This window comes from Myxine glutinosa, chromosome 1 (genome assembly GCF_964187855.1).
Source record: "Myxine glutinosa chromosome 1, kmMyxGlut1.1, whole genome shotgun sequence".
NCBI lineage: Eukaryota > Metazoa > Chordata > Myxini > Myxiniformes > Myxinidae > Myxine > Myxine glutinosa.
The window spans coordinates 28,874,711-28,902,323 of record NC_136261.1 but is presented as its reverse complement, the minus strand read 5'-3'; the positions used below and the strand labels follow the sequence as shown (position 1 = coordinate 28,902,323).

At 41.2% G+C, this 27,613-nt stretch overlaps 1 protein-coding gene across 1 annotated transcript in view; it reads left to right on the top strand.

The window, feature by feature from the left end:
* LOC137422150 (uncharacterized) overlaps positions 1–27,399 on the top strand; it is a 92,996-nt gene extending 65,597 nt beyond the window's left edge. Inside the window, exon 9 of the mRNA XM_068108913.2 lies at positions 26,818–27,399. Within this exon, the coding sequence (XP_067965014.2) occupies positions 26,818–26,871 (54 nt within the window). The 3' untranslated portion in view covers positions 26,872–27,399. The remainder of the gene's footprint in view (positions 1–26,817) is intronic.
* The last annotated feature ends 214 nt before the right edge of the window (positions 27,400–27,613 follow it).

The following is a 27,613-nucleotide window of genomic DNA, read 5'->3' as shown; positions in this document are numbered from 1 at the left end:
GTGGTCTGGTTAGCAAGTTCCTGACTTGTCTCGGCCCACTTAATTGCCATACGACTTTAGAAAACGGTACCTCTTTGAGAATTTAAAAAACTTTTGAAAGTTTTTGACATTTTTGAAAACTTTTGAGAATTTTATAGACTATCAACGGTACCCGCCCTAGGGGCGGGGCTTCAATTGGGAAGCCGAAATGAAAAGGCAAAATATCAGAAATTGAAGGCAGAAATTTTTTATTTTAAACGATTCATATAAACATCCGTCAAATCATATCACACGTAAATCATCAAAATCAAAACAGTATCTTTAGAATTTCAATAAAAGCCACATCACTGTTCATATCGGTAAATATTATTCCATCGTGTTTCAAATCGTGATATCAACTGTACGCTTTTCTTTAGGGAAGAGAATTGAATGATTTTGTACCTCTTCTTCAGCTTAGAACTTCAGGATAGACGACATTGCTGATAAAAGTTCCATTTCTCGAATTGCACGAATATGTCAATTGTGATTGTGTTTCATTGTGATGTTTGTGCGGCGACGGGCGGTGTGTACAAAGGGCAGGGACTTAATCAACGCGAGCTGATGACTCGCGCTTACTGGGAATTCCTCGTTCGAGGGACACTGTCTCAAGCCACAGTCCCCATCACGGATGGGGCTCAGCGGTTTACCCGAGCATGACGGTGAAGGGCAAGGTACACGCTGGCCCGTCCAGTGTAGCGCGCATGCGGCCCCGGACATCGAAGGGCATTAAACATTCATTAAACATTAAACGTTCATCAAAGGATTACGAAACGAAAAACATTACGAAATTACGTTCACACCGTCACGTCAAACACTACCGTGAACACATACATCGTCACAATGAGAACATCGTCACAATGAACGTTATGCGAACGCGAATGTTATGCGGGAGTCCAAACCTGAGAATGCTGGAGACCAAAGCTGAAATTGGGAAAACTAAATAGCCTATTTTACTCCTGGAGATCCCAGGATTACCCACCCAAAATATGTTTGCGATCGGTTCAGCAGTTTTTACGGTACCTTCGAACGGACAGACAGACATTTGGTGAATTATAGTAAGATTAAAAACGAAAAGATCAGGGCTTGTCTGAAATTGTGCAGTGTCGAATGCTTTTGTGCATCCACAGTTTCCCAAAAGGCATGATGTCAACCACAAAGTGTGGATTTGCACTGAATATATACTGGATATGGCAGACAGCAAATCCCCTCCCTATGTGCCATTACTGAACCAGATGGGGTTTTATGAATCTGATAGCGACATGGTGTCTTGTACATTGGATGCGCTCTGCAACTACCGATCGAATGCATGCATCAGGTTACATGCCTGCATGAAAAAAAAGACAACAAAATTCAATTTCCTGACAGAGAAGAGAGTTGGTTATCGGTATCGATTATATCGGTGAGGTGCACCTTAAAACTCTTGGGGTTTAGGGAAGGTGATGGCAAGTAACCGGAGGGGCTTCATTGGGGCCTTTGTCTGTTCGTTAAGCCAAAACTGGGGTTGCAACTGTTTCCTTTGAAGGTAAGCTATGCCGAATCGGAGGGATAAAGGGATTGATATTTTGGTGGCTGAGAGTACCTTTGATGTCATTCTGCACCCAGTACCATCAGCTGAGACTCCCGTTATGGTAATACACCATTATGCCCTTAATAGTAATGTTTGAATTTTGATTATTTATTTCGTGGGCACCCCCAAGTCAAACCATCGGTATGATCATGCAGATCCTTTATATTTGTATATATTTTATTTTTAGGTGACTTCATTGATGCTTTCACACTTTCTTTGCAAGATGAATGCAAGAAGCTTTGCAAAAAATTTTTAATCAGACTTCTTTGGATCATCTCAGTCTTCAAGCTTGTTTGCGGCCACCACCATTCTCAGATGGTGTGTGGGGCTTGTCAAAAACCTTTGATTTATGAACTCTCTTGAGACAGGTTAGAGTTTCAGAAGCTTAAATTTAAATCCTTAATCTTGCCGCCTTTAGCCGGCTCCGAATCGATAAGCTTTGGGGTGCCAATCCAATGTCCTCATCACTGAATATGCACTTCTATTTCATTCTGGCATTATTTCCGCCACCAAACAGTTATGTTTTCATCCCTGTTTGTCTGTCTGCTTGGCTGTTTGTTTGTCTGTCTGTGAGCAGGATATCTCGCAACGTTAAGGACAGATTCGGACTAAATTTGGTGGACTAGTTGGGTGAGTGACAAGGACAAATTGATTACGTTTTGTTGAAAATCCATGTCCGGATACAATAAGTTTTTAGTTTTTAAAATGATTCTTCACATTTAAATAAGAATGAGTTCAATTGACAGATGAGGTCAAAAACGATAGTGGCCTGCAAAAGTATTCACCCCCTAACAATAATGCCACATTTCAATGAATTACAAATTCTGTACAAACAATTTTTCGAAATTAACTTTTTTATTCATAACTGAGGAGATCAAACTAAACACTGTTATAGTTTAAGGGGGTTACATTTCAGGAATATCTGCAAAAAACATGTACAAATCAATATTCACTGGTTGAAAAAGTATTCAGCCCTTCAGTTCAGTACTTGATAGAAGCACCTTTTACAGCAACGAGTTTTTTTTTTTTTTTTTGTTGTATACAAGATCGATGCTTGTTTAAGGGCTAGATGCTACTAGTCTTTTTAGTTCTACGCTACTAGTGTTTTTTGTAGTGCTTTTATGCTACGAGTCTTTTTGGGTAGTTGGTCTCCACCTTCTTTACACAGTGAGATGATGAAATATTTGCCCATTATTCACTTGAAAATTGCTCGAGTTCAGCCAAGTTTGATGGGGATCATCAATGGACGCTGCAACCTTCAAGTCTCGCCATCAATGTTAAATTGGGTTCAAGTCAGGACTTTGGGCTACTCGAGAACATTTATTTTCTTCTTACTCAGCCACTCCAGTGTGGCTTTTGTACTTTGTGCTTTGGATCATTATCCTGCTGAAATGTGAATTTCCTACCCAGTTTCAGATTCATGGCTGACTCGAGAAGGTTTTCATCAAGGATTTTCCTGTAATTTGTACCATCCATTGTCCCTTCTATTCTGACAAGGTTGCCAGTCCCTGTTGATGAAAAGCAGCCCCATAACATGATGCTAACACCACAATGCTTGACGGTGGGGATGGTGTTGCCTGGGTGATGTGCAGTGTTAGGCTTGCACCAGACGTAACACTTTGAATTTAGACCAAACATTTCAATTTTTGTCTCGTCTGACCATAAAACGTTTCTCCACATGTCCACAGTATCATTGAGATGCTTTTTCGCAAACTCCATACGAGCTTTTAGATGCGTCCTTTTCAGTAATGGCTTCTTTCTTGCCACCTGTCCATAGAGACCAGCTTTGTGAAGGGAATGGGATATTGTTGATTGATGAACACTGACCCCCATCTCAGACATAGACCCTTGCAGATATTTCAGTCATTGTTGAATTTACTGTGACATCACAAATTAATTTCTTGCTTGCCCAGCTGCTGCGTTGGGATGGGTGACCTGATCTGGGTAGAGTCTGAGTGGTATGATATGTTTTCCATTTCGTAATGATATATTTCACCGTACTCAAAGGGATGATGAGTAACGCTGATATCTTCGTATAACCCGCTCCTGAACGGTGCTTCTTCACCACTTTATGTTTGACCTCTTTGGAAAGTTCCTTGGTCTTCATGTTTGCCTTGTTGGTTGACCAGGTGAGTTGCACCTTAAAACCCTTTCAATAAGTGGGGGAGCTTAATCTTTAAGTTAAACCACTGATTACATACAGGTGAAACATATTGCAATTATTTTGTAACCTTCTAAAAAAAAAAATTGCTTCTTAAGCGATTTAGCGTTAATTAGGCAAAGGGTTTGAATACTTGTGTATATAGCGTAATATTTCAAACAGATATGGGTGGATTCAGACAACTTGGTGGACAGGTTGGGTTTGTGACAAGGAGGAATTGGTTTTTGTTTTGGTGAAGATCCTGATCCGAATCCAGATCTGGCCTATCGGTGGGATACAAAACATAAACTGTTCAGCCTGGTGAGTTATGTGCTCTAGCGAGTGCTGTTCTAGTTACTCCCGCCAGGGAGTAATGCATTCGTGTGTGTGTGTGTGTTCGTGTGTTTGTGAACAAGATATCTGGAAAAGTTCTGAACGGATTTGGATGAAAGTTGGTGGGATGATTGCCCTTGGGATAAGGAAGAATTGCTTAGTTTTTGGTGAAGCTCAGGATATTATTACCGATCCAGGAATTTTTTGAAGGATTTTTTTACTATTGGAAGATAAGGCTCATGTTTTTTTAACATTATCTTCTATATATTCTATATTTAACATTGTGATATGAAAATAGTTTTCATATTTGTTGTAAATGTAGTTTAAACATGTGGTTATGCGTTAGAGCGGTGTATTTTTTTAGCAGCGTCGTCTTCAATGTTCATTTTTTTTTCTAATAAAGACATATTCTGTCATTTTAAAACCACCAAAGTGTCTATTAGGTTTCCCCGTTTCATAAAATGTATCGTTTGATACGTATGATGCTTTAAAACTGTTTTTTTTTTTTGTTTTTTTTTTGAACCTCAGAAGAGATATCAACATTTAGCTCAGCGAATGTCATTCGTGGTGTCAGTATTTGATGAACTTATAAAGACTTAGTTCCAGATTTATCAATGGCTAAGGTATATTAACAAACGAATAAAACAGATTTGGCAAAATTCCAACTTTTTTTTGTAAAGATCGCATATTCACCCAGGGTTGTGAGAGGATGAAGAAGAAGAAACCTCGCATGGGCTTCACAGACCAAATAAATAATTCTGGTTCTGGCTCTGCGATTTTCAGGTTTATTACTCCCGCCAGGGAGTAACGCATTCGATCGTGTCCGTCCGTGTGTGTGTGTGTGTGTGTGTGTGTGTGTGTGTGTTCGTGTGTTTGTGAACAAGATATCTGGAAATGTTCTGAACGGATTTGGATGAAAGTTGGTGGGATGATTGCCCTTGGGATAAGGAAGAATTGATTAGTTTTTGGTGAAGCTCAGGATATTATTACCGATCCAGGAATTTTTTGAAGGATTTTTTTACCATTGGAAGATAGGGCTCATGTTTTTTTAACATTATCTTCTATATATTCTATATTTAACATTGTGATATGAAAATAGTTTTCATATTTGTTGTAAATGTAGTTTAAACTTGTGGTTATGCGTTAGAGCGGTGTATTTTTTTTAGCAGCGTCGTCTTCAATGTTCATTTTTTTGGTCTAATAAAGACATATTCTGTCATTTTAAAACCACCAAAGTGTCTATTAGGTTTCCCCGTTTCATAAAATGTATCGTTTGATACGTTTCATGCTTTAAAACTGTTTTTTGTTTGTTTGTTTGTTTTTACCTCGGAAGAGATATCTACATTTAGCTCAGCGAATGTCATTCGCGGTGTCAGTATTTGATGAACTTATAAAGACTTAGTTCCAGATTTGTCAATGGCTGAGGTATATTAACAAACGAATAAAACAGATTTGGCAAAATTCCAACTTTTTTTAAAAAAAGATCGCATAATCACCCAGGGTTGTGAGAGGCTGAAGAAGAAGACACCTCGCATGGGCTTCCCAGACCAAATAAATAATTCTGGTTCTGGCTCTGCGATTTTCAGGTTTATTACTCCCGCTAGGGAGTAACGCATTTGATCGTGTCCGTCCGTGTGTGTGTGTGTGTTCGTGTGTTTGTGAACAAGATATCTGGAAATATTCTGAATGGATTTGGATGAAAGTTGGTGGGATGATTGCTCTTGGGATAAGGAAGAATTGATTAGTTTTTGGTGAAGCTCAGGATATTATTACCGATCCAGGAATTTTTTGAAGGATTTTTTTACCATTGGAAGATAGGGCTCATGTTTTTTTAACATTATCTTCTATATATTCTATATTTAACATTGTGATATGAAAATAGTTTTCATATTTGTTGTAAATGTAGTTTAAACTTGTGGTTATGCGTTAGAGCGGTGTATATTTTTTTAGCAGCGTCGTCTTCAATGTTCATTTTTTTTTTCTAATAAAGACATATTCTGTCATTTTAAAACCACCAAAGTGTCTATTAGGTTTCCCCGTTTCATAAAATGTATCGTTTGATACGTATAATGCTTTAAAACTGTTTTTTTTTGTTTGTTTGTTTTTACCTCGGAAGAGATATCTACATTTAGCTCAGCGAATGTCATTCGCGGTGTCAGTATTCGATGAACTTATAAAGACTTAGTTCCAGATTTGTCAATGGCTGAGGTATATTAACAAACGAATAAAACAGATTTGGCAAAATTCCAACTTTTTTTAAAAAAGATCGCATATTCACCCAGGGTTGTGAGAGGCTGAAGAAGAAGAAACCTCACATGGGCTTCCCAGACCAAATAAATAAATCTAGTTCTGGCTCTGCGAATTTCAGGTTTATTACTCCTGCCAGGGAGTAACGCATTCGATCGTGTCCGTCCGTGTGTGTTCGTGTGTTTGTGAACAAGATATCTGGAAAAGTTCTGAACGGATTTGGATGAAAGTTGTTGGGATGATTGCCCTTTGGATAAGGAAGAATTGTTTCGTTTTTGTGAAGCTCAGGATATTATTCCGGATCCAGGAATTTTTTTGGGAAAATTTTTTGGGAAAGATTTTTTATGTTTTACTGCATTAAAGGTTTTATTCTTATTCTTAAATGATGTTTTTCTCCTCTAATTCCGAGATATATCAAAATTACTTCTCTGGCAATTAGAGCTGACTTTCTTTTTCATTTATTGTTTTGGGGAGAGGGGATGTTAAACAAAACGTATTATTCCAACTAAACCCACGGCGGGAGTACGCGCTCTACTGAGTGGCGTTCTAGTTTCTGGTGTAATTTGCAAAGTAATGAAGATCTAATTGAAAAGAAAAGATGGCAGAATATATTTTTGACTTTTTTGCTTTACAATACCTACAGTGCATTCAGAAAGTATTCAAACCCCTTCACTTTTTTCACATTTTGTTATGTTGCAGCCTTATGCTGAAATCGTTTAAATTCATTTTTCCCTCATCAATCTACACTCAATACCCCATAATGACAAAGAGAAAACAGGATTTTAGAAAGTTTTGCAAATTTATTAAAAAGAAAAAACTGAAATATCACATTGACATAAGTATTCATACCCTTTGCTATGACACTTGAAATTTAGCTCAGGTGCCTCCCATTTCTCTTGATCATCTTTGAGATGTTTCTACAACTTGATTTGAGTCCACCTGTGGTAAATTCAATTGATTGGACATGATTTGGAAAGGCGCACACCTGTCTATATAAGGTCTCACAGCTGGCAATGCATATCAGAGCAAAAACCAAGCCATGAGGTCGAAGGAACTGCCTGCAGAGCTTAGAAACAGGATTGTGTCGAGGCACAGATTTGGGGAAGCCTACAACAAAATTTTCTGCTGCATTGAAGGTTCCCAAGAGCACAGTGCCTCCATAATTCTTAAATGGAAGAAGTTTGGAACAACCAGGACTCTTCCGAGAGATGGCCGCAAAAACCATCGGGTTTTTGGTCACCTCTGTTACCAAGGCCCTTCTCCCCCGATTGCTCAGTTTGGCCGGGCGGCCAGCTCGAGGAAGAGTCCTGGTTGTTCCAAACTTCTTCCATTTAAGAATTATGGAGGCCACTGTGCTCTTGGAAACCTTCAATGCAGCAGAATATTTTTGGAGGCTCCCCCAGATCTGTGCCTCGACACAATCCTGTCTCTGAGCTCTGCAGGCAGTTCCTTCGACCTCATGGCTTGGTTTTTGTTTTGATATGCATTGTCAGCTGTGAGACCTTATATAGCCAGGTGTGTGCCTTTCCAAATCATGTCCAATCAATTGAATTTACCACAGGTGGACTCCAATCAAGGTGTGGAAACATCTCAAAGATGATCAAGAGAAATGGGAGGCACCTGAGCTAAATTTCAAGTGTCATAGCAAAGGGTCTGAATACTTATGTCAATGTGATATTTCAGTTTTTTCTTTTTAATAAATTTGCAAACCTTTCTAAAATCCTGTTTTCTCTTTGTCATTACGGGGTATTGAGTGTCGATTGATGAGGGAAAACATGAATTTAAACGATTTCAGCATAAGGCTGCAACATAACGAAATGTGAAAAAAGAGAAGGGGTCTGAATACTTTCTGAATGCACAGTATATGTATATATAATACATAAAATCCCCCCGCCCCCCTCCCAACCTTAAATAATATTGAAGATCACGGAAGATCGAGGCATTATGGAGGATATGAACAGAATTGGGGAAGTAGGGCAACAGTGTGACACAATAAGCAAGAAATTAAAGAACGGAAAAAGAGAGATGAGGGGAGGAAACATATTAACCTGAAAGTAAGAGGGTTTTTTACGAAGGGTTAATGGGGGTAAAAATGATTATGGGGTAAGGATGGGGAAATAAAATGAGTTGGTGAGATATTCATGGCACCATGGCCAGATTCCAAATTCCTGCCCTAACTAGTTGAACGTCAGGCCTGGTCAGCCGGTTCAAGAAGACTCGGGCCAAGCTTCCCCCGACCGATCACACACTAAAGGTGGGATAATGGTGGTCATTAAAGAATAAGAAGAAGAAGATGAGTGTGGTGGGGAATAAAATGGGACTCTATTACATGACATGGTGGTGCTGGACTGCTGGTGCACTTCCTGCTTGAAGCTCTGTAGGTTAGAGTGGGAGAGAACAGCCTTGGGAAGGTGGTTCAATGGACATGATAATAAATGAGATATCCAATCAGTTTGATTATTGGGAGTTCAACTTGGAGAGCGAGTTGAATCACGATGAATCAACATCATGAATTTGCCAGGGAGCTTGTTCAGAGGCATGAGAGAGCTTATGGTTCTAAACCAGAGGAAAGGTGGAGAAAAAAAGAAAAGAAGATCGGAGTCCACCGCGCAATCTCCCTGTGAGGTGAAAGCAACAGACTTTGTGCTTTTGCCACATCTCAGGAGATTTCAATGATATTGAGAGCTTTAGATTCCACAGAATCACAATTCCACAGGTGAAGTTGGGAATTCCGCAGCGTAGATTTAAGATCCGACACAATAAGAATCTTTCCCCAGTAGAATTCTCACTTTTGAGCTGTTTGGTCTATTCATTTCCCATTCTGACTTTAAACGTATCCTGGTGATTGGCAGGCAGTGTGTTGCGTACGAGTACGTTATCTCCCGGTGCCTTTTCAAGAGTGGGCATTTGTGTGCCGATGCCTCGGCCCAATTCCAAATTCCTCACCGTGGCACGGTCGCGCATCAGTAGAATCTGTAACTGAATCCTGGTACCATTCAATAGAGTATAAGCTATCCGATCACATTTGTTCTCGTTATGAGTTTTCATGAGTCTTTCTTGATTACCTTTACTAGCAAAGGTACCGGCCCTACGGGCGGGGCTTCAATTGGGAGGCCCAAATGAAAAGGCAAAATATCAGAAATTGAAGGCTTTTTTTAATTTTAAACGAGTCATATAAACATCCGTTAAATCACATCACACGCAAATCATCAAAATCTAAACAGTATTTGTAGAATTTCAATAAAAGCCACATCACTGTTCATATCGGTAAATATTATTCCATCGTGTTTGGAAAAACTGGAAATTGGAAAACTTGGAAAAAATGGAAAAACAATATAGCCTACTTTACTCCAGGGGGTCCCAGGATTACCCACCCAAAATTTCGTTGTGATCGGTTCAGCCGTTTTTGCGGTACCTGGGAACAGACAGACATTTGGTGAATTATAGTAAGATATGGCATTTGACCTTTTGTACTCGCTCCAGGCCCCAGGTGTGAGGCCAGAAATTATACTGCTCTCGAACCTTCGTGCCATGTGGTGATCCTCATTCATAACTACCAAGTTTGGTGAATTTCCGCACAACCGATTTGGAGGAGCTAGCGTGACGGACAGCCATACAGAGCCGATCACAATATCCCACTGTTATTTTATTTTTTTTTAATGAAAAAAGTGTGGGGGAAAACGACACGTGATGCCAATTGACATTGCCCTTCGACATTTTGGATAACCTCTTCCAGCAGGATTGGGAACTGTTTAAAAAAAAAAATTTGTATACAGGATCGAGGCTCATGAAAGACCTAACATTTATCACACAAAAAAAATCAAACAAGCACACAAAACATATAATAAGGGGAGCGGTAGACAAGATGGGGAGAGAAAGGGAAGCACACAAACACAACATCGGGAGATCTGTGGGAGGGAGAGGGCTTGAGGGGAGGAGGCGTGGGAAGGGGGCGGGGTGGGAGAAGTATAAAACACAAGGACACTGCAAGGACTTCCAGGAAAGAAGTTGTCCATTGTTGAAATGAAGGAAAGAAAGAAGTTGAAAGAAGACTGGTGCCGTCCATTGTCGGACGAGAGTTGGCGCATGAAAAAATAAAAGGATAAAAATGATAATTTATGTTTTTTTGGAGTGTACTTGACAGTTCCATTCCCTAGGCATATTGGTTCCTGCTTTAGGGACGTTTCTTTTTACCATGAACTCGTTTGTCCTTGTTTTTCTTTTCTTGTTCTCTTGTACACTCCGCTCACCTTTTCCAGTCTCGTTATTATGATTATGAACGTTTTCGCTTGCTTTTGCAAATCTTATTATTACGATATTAATTCCGCGGTGGCAGCAGTACCCCAAGCTATGTTTAATCATATTTTTCACCTGTCGCCGTGTTGGCTTAACTTGCTTTCATACGCGTTCCTTTTTATTTCATTTCAATATTGTATCTTATTGCAGGCGCCGAAAAGCACATTCGTTGTCCATTCTATGAGTTCCACATGTAAAGAGGAGATATTGTGCACAATGGAATGAGGAACGTCAAATTTTTGTTTTTATACTAGACGACCCATGACCCGTTGGGTCAATGTTATTATATATAATTAAGGGGCTACCATGGTTACAGTGGGGGTCAAAGGTCAACCTATGGTGAAGATATATAATTTTCTCACACTTTCTAATAGAGAGGCAAAATGCCATATAAAACTAAATTTACTGGTTCTAATTGCTTTTATTTATCAATCCTCACATAGAAGAGCAGTTTTTAGTAATGAGCAGTGAGGAGAAGACCCCTCAGCCAATGATGCCACCCCTCAGCCAATGATGCCGCCCCTCAGCCAATGATGTCGCCCCTCAGCCAATGATGTCGCCCCTCAGCCAATGATGCCGCCCCTCAGCCAATGATGTCGCCCCTCAGCCAATGATGTCGCCCCTCAGCCAATGATGCCGCCCCGCATCCAATGATGCCACCCCGCATCCAATGATGCCACCCCTCAGCCAATGATGTCGCCCCTCAGCCAATGATGCCACCCCTCAGCCAATGATGTCGCCCCTCAGCCAATGATGTCGCCCCTCAGCCAATGATGCCGCCCTTCAGCCAATGATGCCGCCCCTCAGCCAATGATGTCGCCCCTCAGCCAATGATGCCGCCCCTCAGCCAATGATGCCGCCCCTCAGCCAATGATGTCGCCCCTCAGCCAATGATGTCGCCCCTCAGCCAATGATGTCGCCCCTCAGCCAATGATGTCACCCCTCAGCCAATGATGCCGCCCCTCAGCCAATGATGTCGCCCCTCAGCCAATGATGTCGCCCCTCAGCCAATGATGTCACCCCTCAGCCAATGATGTCACCCCTCAGCCAATGATGTCGCCCCTCAGCCAATGATGCCACCCCTCAGCCAATGATGTCGCCCCTCAGCCAATGATGCCACCCCCCAGCTAATGATGTCGCCCCTCAGCCAATGATGTCACACCTCAGCCAATGATGCTACCCCTCAGCCAATGATGCTACCCCTCAGCCAATGATGCTACCCCTCAGCCAATGATGCTACCCCTCAGCCAATGATGCTACCCCTCAGCCAATGATGCTACCCCTCAGCCAATGATGCTACCCCTCAGCCAATGATGCTACCCCTCAGCCAATGATGCTACACCTCAGCCAATGATGTCGCCCCTCAGCCAATGATGCTACACCTCAACCAATGATGTCACCCCTCAGCCAATGATGCTACCCCTCAGCCAATGATGCCACCCCTCAGCCAATGATGCTACCCCTCAGCCAATGATGCGACCCCTCAGCCAATGATGCTACCCCTCAGCCAATGATGCTACCCCTCAGCCAATGATGCTACACCTCAGCCAATGATGTCGCCCCTCAGCCAATGATGCTACCCCTCAGCCAATGATGTCACCCCCCAGCCAATGATGCTACCCCTCAGCCAATGATGCCACCCCTCAGCCAATGATGCTACCCCTCAGCCAATGATGCGACCCCTCAGCCAATGATGCTACACCTCAGCCAATGATGCTACACCTCAGCCAATGATGCTACCCCTCAGCCAATGATGCTACCCCTCAGCCAATGATGCTACCCCTCAGCCAATGATGCTACGCCTCAGCCAATGATGCTACCCCTCAGCCAATGATGATGATGATGCTACCCCTAGACGACCCATGACCCGTTGGGTCAATGCCAGTTTGAATAGATATGAGAATAGAACTAAAGCGAACGCTGGACATCATCAGGGAGATTATTTGGGCCAGCAAGCCATAAGGCTCACCTCTCCAGCGTTCTAAATCACTTACCTGTGACACGTGATTTCGGCCCTTATCTCGATCACGTTGACGGAAATCACCACAGCATATCGTCAAGATCCCTCCAAAAGGCTCGTCTTTGTCACATACATCACGCAACGTGCGATCCACAGCCTCGAAACTCTCTCTCCTGATCATAGGACACTCATCCCACACGATGGGTTTTGTACTTTGAAAGAGGTCTGCGATAGTGGAATTTTTATCGATGTTGCATACGCCATCTTCCCTCGGTGTCAGAGGGATTTGGAACCTTGAGTGCGCTGTTCTTCCACCAGGCACGAGGGTAGCAGCTATGCCAGATGAGGCCACCGCAGGGGGCAACTTCTCCACTCGCTCTCACTTTAGAGAGAATCAGGTTAATAAGAAACGTCTTCCCTGTGCCTCCACTTCCAGGCGCGTCAATGAAAATCATTGATGACTGATTCGTGCGGATGTTGCTATTCTCGTCCATAGACGTGAGGTGTGATTCGTTGTCCGCGTCCGTAGCGCCGTCGGAGGGTTGATACGACATTCTTCCTGCAAATAGTATTGTGTTTGTGCTATCGTTTTGCCGATAATCAAATGACAAATAAATTACATTGTGAAAATTAAAGATTTCAAATAAACCTATTTAAAGTGTATGCGCATATAAATAATAAAAAAAATCGAAGAAATATCTCTCGGTAATTTCCTGAACATATTTTACTTCCGGGTAATAATGTTGAATGAAGTGACGAAGATATATACTGTATGCCTGTTATTTTAGGCGGTGTATTTTCGTATATAAACGTGGCGCGATTTTTAAAATATATCTCTGCAATTTCCCGTGTGTGCGTGAATGTTCTCAATTATTTCTTTTACCGAGTCTAAAACCATCGATAAAAATGAAATCAGATGGCGACTTACATTGAAGATAAAGGCGTGAAACAGACTCAATGGCCTTGAAGATACAAGCCTTTCAGAATTCATTTCGTTCTATAAACGGAAACTTTCATCGGATTTTCTTCCCGTTTTTTTTCAACCGAGTCTAAAACTATGTTAGCGACTGTGAAAAATGAAATGATATATCGAATTTGATTTGAAATAAAACTGAGAGAGAGAGCAAGACACCACGGGCCTACAAAACAGGCCTCAAAGCTATGCGAGTTAATAAAATGGTGGATATTACTACTCTCTCAAAGGGGTAAGCCACGCCCCCGGACCGATCGAATGTTACATACAAACACGCAAGATTTCAATTTTATAATTATATAGATATAGATTGGTATTTTGTCGACCATTGTATTCAGGGTTTAGAGAGAGAGGAGAAATGGGGGAGTAGGAGAAAGAGAGAGATTGAGTGTGTGTCGCATTTGTTGACTCCAAGCTCTCTAGCTCCAGTGTAATTATGACCAATAAAACCACAATGAGAGACAACCTTTGGAGGCCATTTATCCCCCCTGCAGAGCAGGGATTGGCCTTTTTCAGGCACCGTGGTCCCCTTTTTTTGAAGCAGCGTTTCATGGCCAGATGCTCTTCCTGCCGCCAACCCTGTTAGTCACCTCTTGTGACACACAGGGAATTACCAGTTAACTGGTACTCAATTTGCGGACCTCGGACCAGGCTAAGCCAACACCAGACTCAATAAAACCACAATAATGGATGCATATGGATGGACGTGCAAGGAGAATGTGGTATATAGTCAGGTTCACTATGTCAATAAATTATATTTCGTGAGTGGTTGGGGTTGGGTGTGCGGTGGATGTTTCTTCAACTCCAAGCTCCTTTGCTTGCGTTTCATTTTATTCCCTCGACAGTCCGATTTTTATCAAAAAGGGCAGACCGTCTCGGAGCAGTATTTTTGGGTGTTTTGTATTCGACTCAAAATCTGATATTGGGTCGAATTCCTGGTGGAACCTGTTGCCAAATTTAAACTTTGCTTCAGGTAGGAAGCGTGGTGATTTGCGACGACGCTCTATCGACTTCACTCGAGTTAGAATATTTTCTCGTTTTTAATTTACCCGATGTTGAAGACCCATTCTAACATTGCGCAGGCGTGATGCATTTTATCAAGGGCCTGTTGTATATATTTGTCCGTTAGGGTTAGGGTTAGTTGTTAGTGTTAGTTGTTAGGGTTAGTTGTTAGGGTTAGGGTTGTTAGGGTTAGGGTTGTTAGGGTTAGGTTTGTATATAATCAAACATCGAGATTCAAAATTCCAATAACGATGTTCCAGTTGCTGTCTTTGGATGTCCATCTCCTTTAGACTCACGATTTCTGAGGATCCCAGAAGGTTGTGCCCACTTAATTTTTTGCCATCGGTCACAAATAATTTAGGGAATTCTGCACAACATGTGTGTGAACGTTGAGTACAAACTGCAAACACATTCCACAGCGTGATTGCCAGATTAGCAAATCTCCTGGCTGAGTGGAATAAATTGGACATTGTAACTGTAATGTCCGCTATACCGCTATAAGGATTGTGGGGGAGAAAAACAACGTGTTTGGGGGAAACTGGCAGGAAAGTAATTTTTGTATTCCAAGTCTCGGCTCGTGGAAGATTTATAAACAACTTGGGGGTTTAAAGGATGCGACAGCTGTTTTTGTATTGGGGGCACACTCTTTTTCGGAGTGCATGTTTTCATTTAGAAAGCCTTGCACATTATTTGGCTTTAACCCTTTTGCGGGAAAAATTGCTGGTTGGCCTGGCAGGATATATGAGAGTGTCGATCCGAGTTTGAATGTCGACCCAGCTATAAAATTTCACCCTGGTGTTTTGCATGCAGGACGAAGCATAGAAGTGTGCGCCATCCATTGGACGGACGTTACGTTAACCTGGAGCACACGTCTGCCCACACAGGTTGTTGGTGGACATTAAAGATCGCACTGTCCTGTCGTGAAGATTAGGTGGGTTATCGACAGCACCCTAAAGAAATTACAAATTCCCACCTGGACTGCAGATATAACATTTCGGTATAATCTTTTTGAGGTTCCTTGACACTGGGTTACGCTGCTGCCAGGCTCGAATATTAGAGCGCCGTTGCTGTATGCTTAGCGGCCTCTGCACGACAAGCAAATTGACTAGGGAGTTGGCACGTTTCAAATAAAGGTCAGCGCACACCTCATTTTTTTCATTTTCTGTTCCTCACAATTCTATCTCACACACACACACACACACACACACACACACACACACACACACACACACACACACACACACACACACACACACGTACACACACACGTACACACACGTATACACATATACACACACATATTTATGCACATACATACAACCACACATACACACACTACACACACTACACACACTACACACACTACACACACTACACACACTACACACACAACACATACACATATATATGCACATATATACACACACACACACACACACACACATCTTTTTTCCTTTTTTTTTTTGATTTCTCACAATTCTATCTCTTATGATTTTCAATTCTTATTTCTCTATTTCAATTCTTATTTTAAAATGCATTTAATTAATTGTACAGTATCGGTTGTTCCTAAACTTAAATATAAATAATTTAAAGGATTTCTGTAAATGATGTTAATTTCACAACATCCCATAGTCAACTTTATTTAAATTGTAAACCTCAAAACATAGTTCCTCTACCTAAAGCAAGAGCCTTAACCTGTAAGCAATTGACGAGTTCCCGACTGCATGGATCATCAGCTGGGCACCGTTCTTCCTCGAGGTTTCAAACCTTTCAGCCCAGGACCTCTCCAAACGGCGGATCCACAACCTCGATCATGGATCCACATCAATAGATGGTACATCAGTAGATCCACAACCTCAGTTGCATCCAGGCAGTCAGTCAACCCATCAATGATCTTTGAATTCCACATTCACTTATTCAAACTTTACTCGCTAGAGGATTTAATGTATTATCATTATCATATATTTATAACTTTCCTTTCACACTCTATGATATGATAATACATTAAATCATGCACATCTTACCTTAAATAAACCATGTACACCCAACCAGCATGACCACACCACCTACCTCTGGATCAAACTGTATTTCGAATGTTGAAACTGTCACCTATAACGGTTTTTTGCACGCTGCCATATCCCAGCAACCACTGATTCCTAGCAACATTGATTTGTAGTATATTTAATTCTTATATTGTACTGTATTTACATAAAGATCTCATGAATAATATTTTTACTATTCGTATTGTATTTTACTAATTTGATTTGGTGTCGTTTTATGATATTAAAGAAAACTTCTTTTAATCTGCCAACTGTAGTTCCTTGTGCTAACATACGTCTGACTAGTTGTTGTAATTTATTGACAAGGTCAGAGCTGTGTGTGGTTGCTCTCACAGTCCTAATTATTACCCTCGCCAGAGGAGAGGGTATTGCATTTGAGTCCGTTTGTTTGTCTGTTTGTCCGCACAGAATAAATGATTTTCTCTGCAACCGTTGGTCCGATTGACAGGAAATTTTCACCATAGGTGCAACTCCACCTGTAGAATTTTTAAATTATAATTATGACGTCATAGGTCACGTAGTATAGGTGCCATCTTGGAAAAACCGAAAACCTTTGCACCTCTATATCTCCGAAAGTGCTACATAGAAAAAATTGAGACATGGCTCATTGTTCTCCATGTGGAATAACATATATTAATGATGATGTCATAGGTGCTTCCATTTTGATGTCATAATTCGACAAGTACAAAACGTCATCCGATCAAGATGAAATTTCTTGAGCATCATCTACAGTCTACACACTACACACTACACACATGCACCAATGTGCTCTTTTTTGATATACATTAATGTATACTTTATTACCTCCTGCAAACGATTTATCTACTGCTCTGTCCAATGCGGTTACGGGCTTGTCATGTGGAATGTTTGTGTACAACATGGAAAAATCAAAAGTTGAAAGACATTTTGCCTTACCCTTGTTATTAATGTTGTGGACACTGTCGATTACTGGTTTGGAATTGTCAATGATCCAGAATATCTTAATACCAGAATAAAACTTCACTTTTTCTTGGTAGTTTTTTAAGCATTTATAGATTCGTTTAATCGCCGCTGTTATACTACCCGACAAAGGTTTCAAACAACATTCTTTACTTGCGATGATGAACCTCATCTTGCAAGGGTGTTTGTGCATTTTTGGGATCCACTAAATGTTTGGTAATTTATGGTGTTTATCCCGAACTAACAGTCTTCTCATCTTTGAGTGATTTATATGGTGTTGTATCAAGTCTATTTTGTTATCGTTACTTATTTTGTAGGTTTTTGAAATTCCTGTTTTGAAATCAAGAAATTGAAATTAGAAAATTGAAATTGAAATTTTGAAATCAAGAAACACACACACACACACACACACACACACACACACACACACACACACACACACACACACATACACACACACTCTCTATTGTTAATTATATGGCACTTTAAAAATTGCACATCATATGAAAGCAGCTTTGCACTGCAATGAAAGTAGGGTTATAAATTTTGTATTTCAAATATATATATGTAAAATTCCAAATGTTTTGATCTATAAGGAGGTTGCATTCATTGGCCTGTGTTCAAGGAGCTGCCTAGCCAAATACCCCGGCGAGGCTCTGCATTGTGTAATGCTCGGTCTTGTTTGCGAGTGTAATGCAGAAATTGGGATGGAACACACTGACCTCAGAAATGTCATGGAACAAGTGGTTGATGCTAAAGAAAGGGCAATGGCGAGTGCATACGTTTTTACAACTTTTTCTTCCCCTTGTTAAGACTTATTTCCACCAGGTGCAGGTATGCGTTGACCAATGCGCATGGATTTACCAAATACAGATCACAGCCAACTGGTAATCAATGTGAAGGTAAAATTTGAAATTGTTTTTAACGATCACCTCGTCTGTCCTTCTGATCAATGGCCGGATCAATGGTGGATTCAATCACCAAACATTACGCTGTTGACAAACTTGAATGTCGAGGGAGGTCACAGTATATAATCCACTTTTGAGCTATTTAATAGATTACAGGCTTTGGATGAACCGACAGTGAACATTAACACCAATTGCACCATGTTTAAAACAAGTGATCAATGAGTCATTAATTTCTTTCTACTTTTCTTTTATATTAGTTTTTCTTTTATTTTTTTCTACTTTGCTTTTCTTTCCTCTTTCCTACTTTTCTTTTCTACTTTTCTTTTCTCATTCACATTTCTTTCTACTTTTTCATATTTCTCTTTATTCATTCTAATTCTTGCTTCTTCTTTATTCCTCTCTTTCCTTAACTGTCTTCGGAGAAGTGAATTCTCGCAGAATATTTTTTTTTCTGGAAGGTTCACCTGGCTCTGCTTGGATGGGTTTGAGGGTTGAGGAGCAGCGGCTGAAACCCCAATCTTATCTTATCCATCTTTGCTCTTTACTTAATTTTTCTTTTTGCGTTCCTTCTGATGACTCCAAATGCAATATTTTGATTTCTGTTTCATCATCATGGCAGATCCTCAGAGCACACCACGACAAACGTGCTGAATGGATATCTAAGGCGACCTTGGTGGATCAGTGTCAGCTCCACCATAATCAGATCCTCCTAAACAAGAGGAAAAAAAGCAAACGTGACAAAGAAAAATACTTACAGGACCAAGCAGTAGAACCTAAGATGTTGGGGGCAAAGATCAAAGATATACAGACTACTTGTGTAATTATCAAGAAGTCTTCATAGACTCTACATTTTAATGGCCTTGTATCCTCAGCCAATTATGATCCGTTTACAATGACCAATTGGCCTACTGGCATGAGTACAGCCAGCAACTCCTTTGCACTATAAGCATAGACCCCTCTCAAGTAATCATCGATCACACAACCATTGCTACAGTTGACCCGACAATTGGCATTGAACCTCAAACCACAAATTAATTCAAGCTGGCCATATCATAACTGAATGATTGTAAACTGATGGTATAATATGGCATTTTAACCTTCCCCTCCCTCCAGCATAAAGCAGGGTTAAGCAATATTGGTTCACTTTGTTTGTTTTTCTGTCTACAAACGTCAGTTTATGATCGGGGAACAACTTGATTTCAGTTGAATGTTTTATTTCGAACACATATCGGAACATGAATCTGAAAATGACATGCACAGAGTGACATAAGTTTTTAACTGTCTGCCTCTCTGGCAGTCAAGAAAAAAATAATTCCACATTTGGCACAAATTCATTCATTTGGCACAAATTGCGAACTGGAAGTTTTCTGTTTTTCACGATGTCGCAAACAACGGGCACAAAGAATTAGCATAACATGTTCAATAAGGTGGTGTAAAAGACTGCATCAACAGCGGTGAAATTTCAAAAATATTGTTTTTGAATTTTCTACAACCTTTAAAATCTTTATTTTATTTTATTACAGTATATACAGGGTCCGGCTGGGAGGTGTGACGATTTTCAGAAAACTTGTACACAGTTATTTTTAGTCGAATTTCAATTTTTTTTTTTTTAAAGACTACATATATAAATAATGCCATTTAATACACTGTAACAAAGACATTTAAAAAATGTAATTCATGTTTGAATTGGGTATAACAATGCAAGTGGGGGGTCTAGCGCATCCGTGATGGCTGTTGGTTACTCATTGTTAGGCGCCATTTCAGTAGCCATGGAGCTGTGGACGATTGAACATCGCGTCTTTGTTGTTGAGACGTTTATTCAAACGGGTAGTTCGGTGGTGCTTACACAGCGCAGATTTCGTACTCACTTCAATGTTGGTCGACGTGGCGCCGTTCCGTCTCGAAACACAATATTGAAGTGGGTAAAAAACTTCAGGACAACTGGATCTGTGAGGCCGGGAGCAGCTCGGGGAGGTGATCGAACCGTTAGGACCCCGGAAAACATCGAAAGGGTTCGACAAGCTGTGGAGGCCAGCCCTCTTCGGTCAGCGGTACGGCACGCTCGCGCTCTACGGATGTCAGACAGATCAGTTCGTCGAATTTTGCACTTGGACCTTCATTATCATGCGTACAAAATCATGGTGGTTCAAGAACTGCAGCAGAATGATTTCGTACGGTGGTTTACGTTTGCAGAAAGAATGCTGGAACTGCTGAGGGATGCTGCTGTGCTGAGAAATGCTGGAACTTTTCCGCGCGTCTGCAAGAATGCTTGGACAAGAACGGCCGCTATTTAGATGATGTCATTTTTCAAACATGAATTACATTTTTAAAATGTCTTTGTTACAGTGTATTACATGGCCTTATATATGTAGTCTTTAAAAAAAATAAAAATTGAAATTCGACTAAAAAATAACTGTGTACGAGTTTTCTGAAAATCGTCACACCTCCCTGACGGACCCTGTACTTGAACACTGGAACAGAAATCGCCTTTTGGCACTTTCAAACCCCTTTTGTTTAGCAGTACAGTACTTGGACAAAATATTCCGGCATTTCACGTCATTACGACCAATCAAATTTGCTGCTTGCAGATCCCACCCAAGTCCTTTTTCACAAGACTATGCAGGGTAAGGTATTGTGTGAACTCTGTAGTTTCTTTGTATTTTGGTATATAGTCGAGACTTATGGAAAAGTAGGATGACAAAAGATAGAAGGCAATGCATTGACAATAGGGCTGAATGACACCATGATGCAACGAGGAATGAACGAGCAGCATTCATAGAGAGAATAGGGAAGGAGACAGAGAAAGCTGCAATGGAGGAGTCGGACAGTTTGCGTGAAGAGAGATAATGGTGAGAGAAGAGTGGGGTTGAATAGACTGAGAAAGAAGGTTTCACAAGCTGAAGAAAAGAGGAACAAAGGACTGAAAGTGACCAGTGATCCTGGATTTTTAAAGTTTCATTTTGAATACATGATCTAGCTGGCCTTATGGAAGAGCGAGGTGATGGGTAGGGGTGGGTGGGAGACAATGCACTGACAGTGGGATGGGCAGCAACAGGTGGATGTAACAAGCAATTAAATGAACAAACAAAACAAGAAGACGTCATGCAGAGCACGATACTGGCAAAATCCACCCTCCCCCCCCCCCCCCCCCCCCCACAAAAAGGTTGCCATTGATCCATCAAATTGTCCATTTCTTCAAGATTAAAATTGACTATCTTGATCAAAGCTCGGGTCAATAGGATGAAAAGTGATGATTTTTAGCTCACCTGGAACGAGATTTAGGGGAGCTTATGCGATGGCGCGTCGTCCGTAAACACTTGAAACTTCTTGAAACTTGATGGGATTGCGACCAAATTTGGCACAAATGATATTTGTTGTGTTGTGACTAAAGTTTGTTCACGGAATTAAAAAAAAAAATCAGGGTCTAAGGAGGTTTACCAGGGTCAAATTGGATCTAGGTTTGACCCCCAAAATAGGAATTTGCTTTTTCCTCTGAACCGACACACATGCTTTCAATGAAACTTGACCACAACCTTAATCACCCGTGTTGTACCAAAGTTTGTTCCCAGCATTTTAAAAGTCCGGGTCTAAGGTGGTCTATGAGGGGGGCTTGCCCCCCAAAATAGGTATTTGCTTTTTTCTCAGAACCTGCACACAGAATTTTGATGAAACTTCACCACAACCTTCATCATCTATGATGTACTAATGTTTGTTCAAGGCATTGGAAAAATTGGGGTCTGAGGAGGTACACGGGGTGGGGGTGGGGGGGGGGGGGGAGTTTGCCCCACGAAATAGGTATTTTTTTGTTTGTTTAAAGTCTTATGATTATGTTATTATGATTCTACTTGCTGCCCTGTCTTCTAGCAACCATTGAAATTGGTTTAAAATACCTTTAGTCGGTGCAGTACACCGTTTATTCGACCAGGTGAGCGCCAGGGGTATTGCCCCTATGTTTTTTGTAGAGGTTGGGATCGGTTTATAAATTTTATTTTGAGGGTTGGGATGGGTTTATGATTTTTATTTCAGAGTTTGGGATGTGTTTATGATTTTTAGCTCACCTGGAACGAAGTTCAGGGGAGCTTATGCGATGGCGCGTCGTCCGTCCGTCCGTCCGTGAACACTTGAAACGTCTCCAAAACCGCTGATGGGATTGCAACCAATTTGGCACAAATTATATTTGATGTGTTGTGACTAAAGTTTGTTCACGGCATTTAAAAAAATCTGGGTCTAAGGGGGTCTACCGGGGGTCAAGGTGGATCCAGGTTCGACGCCCCCACCCCCCCCCCCCCCCCGCACCCCCCCCCCCAAAATAGAAATTTGCTTTCTTGTCTGAAACTACACACAATATTTCGATGAAACTTGACCACAACCTTCCTCACCCGTGATGTACCAAAGTTTGTTCACGGCATTAAAAAAAATCTGCCCCTTTACTGGTCTACTGGGGGTCAAAGTGGATCCAGGTTTGACGCCCCCACCCCTCCCCTCTGCTCCCCCCCCCCCCAAAATAGAAATTTGCTTTCTAGTCTGAAACGACACACAATATTTCGATGAAACTTGACCACAACCTTCCTCACCCACGATGTACCAAAGTTTGTTCACGGCATTAAAAAAAATCTGCCCCATTACTGGTCTACCGGGGGTCAAAGTGCATCCAGATTTGACCTCTCCCCCCCCCCCCCCCCCCCCTAAAAATAGCAATTTCCTTTTTTCTCTGAAACTACACATGCAATTTCGATGAAACTTCACCACAACTTTAATCACGTATGTGTACCAATGTTCGTTCAAGGCAATAGAAAAATTTGGGTCTTAGGAGGTATATGGGGTTGGGGGGTGGGGGAGATGCCCCCCCCCCCCAAATATTTTGTTTGTTTGTTTATTTAAAGTCTTATGATTATGTTAGTATGATTCTATATGCTGCCCTGTCTTCTAGCAACCATTGAAATTGGTTTAAAATACCATTAGGTTTATTCTACCAGGTGAGTGCCAGGGGTATTACCCCTATGTTTCAATGAAAATTCATGATTTTAGAGGTTTGACCTTGAGTTGACTTTTGACGTCGAAAATAGTTGGTTTCCCTATTTAGTGACCCAATGTGCAAATGCTGTTCAATTCCCAAGTCAATCGGATGAAAATTGACGGTTTTTCAGATGAAAATAGATGATTTTGGAAATTTGACCTCCAGATGACCTTTGACCTCCAGATGACCTTTGACCTTTGCCCTCAAAATCAACAGGCTTCTCAATTGTGACAACCTCTACAACTTGGTGAAGTTTCTTGATGATCCGTTTAGAATTGTGACCTGTAGGTGAGTGAGAAACAAACAGACAGGCAGACAGACAGAATAACAAATGCAACCGACCAAACTACTTGAAAAATCTTCGATTTTGCAAGTAATACGTGGGGTGGGAAGAAAACAGTAATCTGGAAGTAAGAGGAATGCATGGAATGAACACAACATTGATTAAAGTATGCCAACGGCTGTGGGAAGCACAGAGCAGCTGATGTTTTGGGAGTTAGCCCACCGGAGCAAAAGAGGTTTTCATGATTAAGGTACTATCCTTCACAATCAAGACTAGTTTTCTATTCTATAAGTAAGTCGGTTGAGGAAGGTGATGTAGAAAAGATCGTGGATTTTGATATATTTTTTTAAATTTCTGTATGCATAATTGAGGCTCGTGGAAGAGCGAGTGGGCAGGGGTTAAAAAGATAACTCGGTGAAAGTGCAGGTAGAATTGGAATATGCAGGGGAACTGTGATCGCTGCACAGCCACACTTCTGGCAATGACAAAGAGAAAACATGTTATTAGAATTTTTTACAAATTTATTGAAAATGAAATACAGAAATATCTATTTTACATAAGTATTCAGCCCCTTGAGTCAATACTTCATAGAAGTGCCTACATTGGTAGTGATTACAGCTTCGAGTCTTCATGGATATGACTAAATCAGCTTTGCACATCTGGATTTGGGGGGTTTCTCCCATTCTTCCTTGAAGATTTGCTCAAGCTCGGTCAAGTTGGTTGAGGAGTGTCAGTGAACAGCAATCTTCAAGTCTTTCCACCGATTCTCAATGGGATTCAAGTCTGGGCTTCGGCTGGCTGTGCCACTCAAGGACTTTTGCGTTCTTGTTCTGAAGCCATTCCAGTGTTGCTTTGGCTGTATGCTTGATGTCATTGTCCTGTTGGGATGTAAATGTTCCCCGCCTCCAGATGGGGTTGTATTTGGATATTATCCAAATATCCAAATACACCGACACACTACACCTAACCCTAACCCTAACCCCACTTTCCCCTGCAGTGTTAGGGTAACCCTAACCCTATCCCTAACAAGTCTGAGGTCTTGCGCACTCTGAAGCAGGTTCTACTCAAGGATTTGCTTGTATTTGGCTCCATTCATTCGTCCTTCTATATGTACAGTCTTCCAGTCCCTACCACTGAAAAGCATCCCCATAGCATGATGCTGCCACCATCCATGCCTCACGGTGGGGATGGTGTTAGATGGGTGATAAGCTGTGCTCGGTTTCTGCCAGATGTAGTGTTTTGCATTCAGGCCAAAGAGTTGAATTTTCATCTCATCAGACCACAGAATATTTTGCGTTATGCTCTCAGTCTTTCACGTGCCTTTTTTTTGTAAACTCCAGGCATGCTGTCATGTGCCTTTTTCTCGGGAGTGGCTTCCGTCTGGCTATTCTCCCATAAAACCTAGATTTGTGAAATGCTGTCGAGACTGTTGTCCTTCCGGCAACTTCTCCCATCTCAGCCAATGACCTCTGTAGCTCTGTCAGAGTGGTCATTGGGTTCTTGGTCACCTCCCTGACTAAGGTCCTTCTCGCCCAGTTGCTCAGTTTGGTCGGACGGCCAGCTCTACGAAGAGTCTGGGTAGTTACATATTTTTTCAATTTCCAAATGATGGAGCTCACTGTTGACTTGGGTACTTTCAACACTCTGGAAATTGTTTTAAACAATTTCCCAGATCTATACCTCCTCACAATTATTTATTTGAGTTCTACATACAATTCCTTGGACTTCATGGCAGAGTTTTCTGCTCTGACATGCTCTGTCAACTGTGGGACCTTGTATAGAAATGTGTTTCTTTCTAAATCGTGTCCAATCAATTGAATTGGCCACAGATGGACTCCAATCAAGTTGTAGAGAAATCTCCAGGATGATCAAAGGAAATTGGATGCACCTGAGCTCAATTTGGAATGTCATAGCAAAGGGGTTGAATACTTATGGACTCGAAACATCGCAGCTTTTCATTTTTAATTTATATAAAGAAATTCGAAAAAAAAATTCCACTTTGACATTATGGAGTATTATGTGTAGATCAGTGACAAAACAAATCTCAATTTAATCCATTTTTAATTCAGGCTGTAACAAAAAATGTGAAAAACGTCAAGGGGTGTGAATACTTTCTGACACTGAATACACATCGGCACTAAACACCAAGCTTCCACACACTTGGAAAACACCCCGCTGCCCACTGCGTACCCTTTGGAAAGATCAGATACATGAATATTGCAGATCGTGAAGCTCTTTTCAGAAGACGCCATTGTGAGAGCTCAGCCTTGGAATAGATGCTGCAGCCTTGTGTAGTGGCAAACTCCCTTGAATGACATGTTCTGTAGTAGCAGTAGATGGCCATTTTGGCAATTTTGCAAATGCTCTTCTGAAACTTCTGTGAACCAGTTTCTGACCGCATTGCTTTAATTAGTTCTGACGGTGAAAAGTATCTCGCGCTGTGTAGCATCATGACATGTATTCCGAACAAAACGACACGAACATTCCAACTGGAACTTGGATGCGATGAAACAATAAAGTGGGCAGTCATTGCAATGGCATGCAGCGAATACATTAATTAGTATGATATTTGGTGTCGCCTGGGTTTTTGAACCTAATTAGTTTTTTTTTCCTTCTGCTGTCTGGGAGCTCATGCATATGAGGCACTTCCGGTGTGTTGGGGGTGAATATTGGAGGGGAGGAAGAGGGGTTTAAATAAAATGCAGGTCAAGATGGCATGCCTTCAGGTTCAGCGAGCCATTATATCTGGCCAACAGTGCAGTAATTACTCATACATGGATTTTTTTTTAAATCTTGGAGGCCCTAGAGCATTGGACCTTTTGGCATTTGGGAAGGTGCACAATCCTCCACACATTGCCTTGATGAGGCCTATCGGAAGAAGTTGTCAAACTTTAAAAGTTCCATTCAGTGCTGCTGTGATAATGTACGCATGGTTATCCCAGATCCTGTTCAGGTAGCATTAAATGTCGTTCTTGTTTACCCTTTTTATATGCTCTGGTGGTTATGATTGTGGAGGTAGCTTTTCTTGCTCCACGTAATCCACGATCTCTTCATATTTTCTGTGTGCTTTGCAGTTCATTCGTAAACATTGTCATCCCAGACCGACTATGGATAAGGCCTCTACCTAAAGCAGGAGCGGTCCTACTGAAGTGACGGAACAGTATGGACTTCCTCTGACGTCTGTTTATACTTCATAGACTGGAACTTTGATTTCCACCATTCCTTACATCAGCTCGAATGGAGCCCCAAGAGTGTAACTTTGGCTGAATGTGTTTGTTCCGACAGCTTTTTAAAACTTTGAGCCAATTTAAAACAACAACGCCATGTTCATAAGATGCCTTCATCAGTCTTTTACCATCAAATTGTCAAAAGTTTTTATTATTTATTATTTTTGGACTGATGTCTGTTTAAAAGTTCATATTTGCAAAAGGTTCCATCACGTTAAAAAACATCTTCTTCTGCAAATGCATTTCCTCACAGTGCTACCATCTGACCAACCTCTCGGTATGTAATAAAGTGAAGACCTTTTTGAATGGTGCTGTCCCAAAACTTCCTGCTTTATATATTTTTTATATCTCTCTTCGCTGCGAGTGAAATGTTGAACGAATACTGTATGGTATACAAGTGTGAACAATAAATTGGCTCCTTTTTAGACATTTGTGTGAAGATGTTTCAAACTTGTAATTGTGATGAAAGTATCGCTTGTTACGATGTATAGAAACTGAATTAAAATGCTAGGCAAATGTCCATGGCAGTTGCGTATGACCTGTAAATTAACGGCTGCCAGCAGCGCCAACAAGGACACAAGCGCTGAAACCCCTAACTTCCAGAAGCATTCCTTCAACCTATTTTTCCCCCATTATCTCTTTA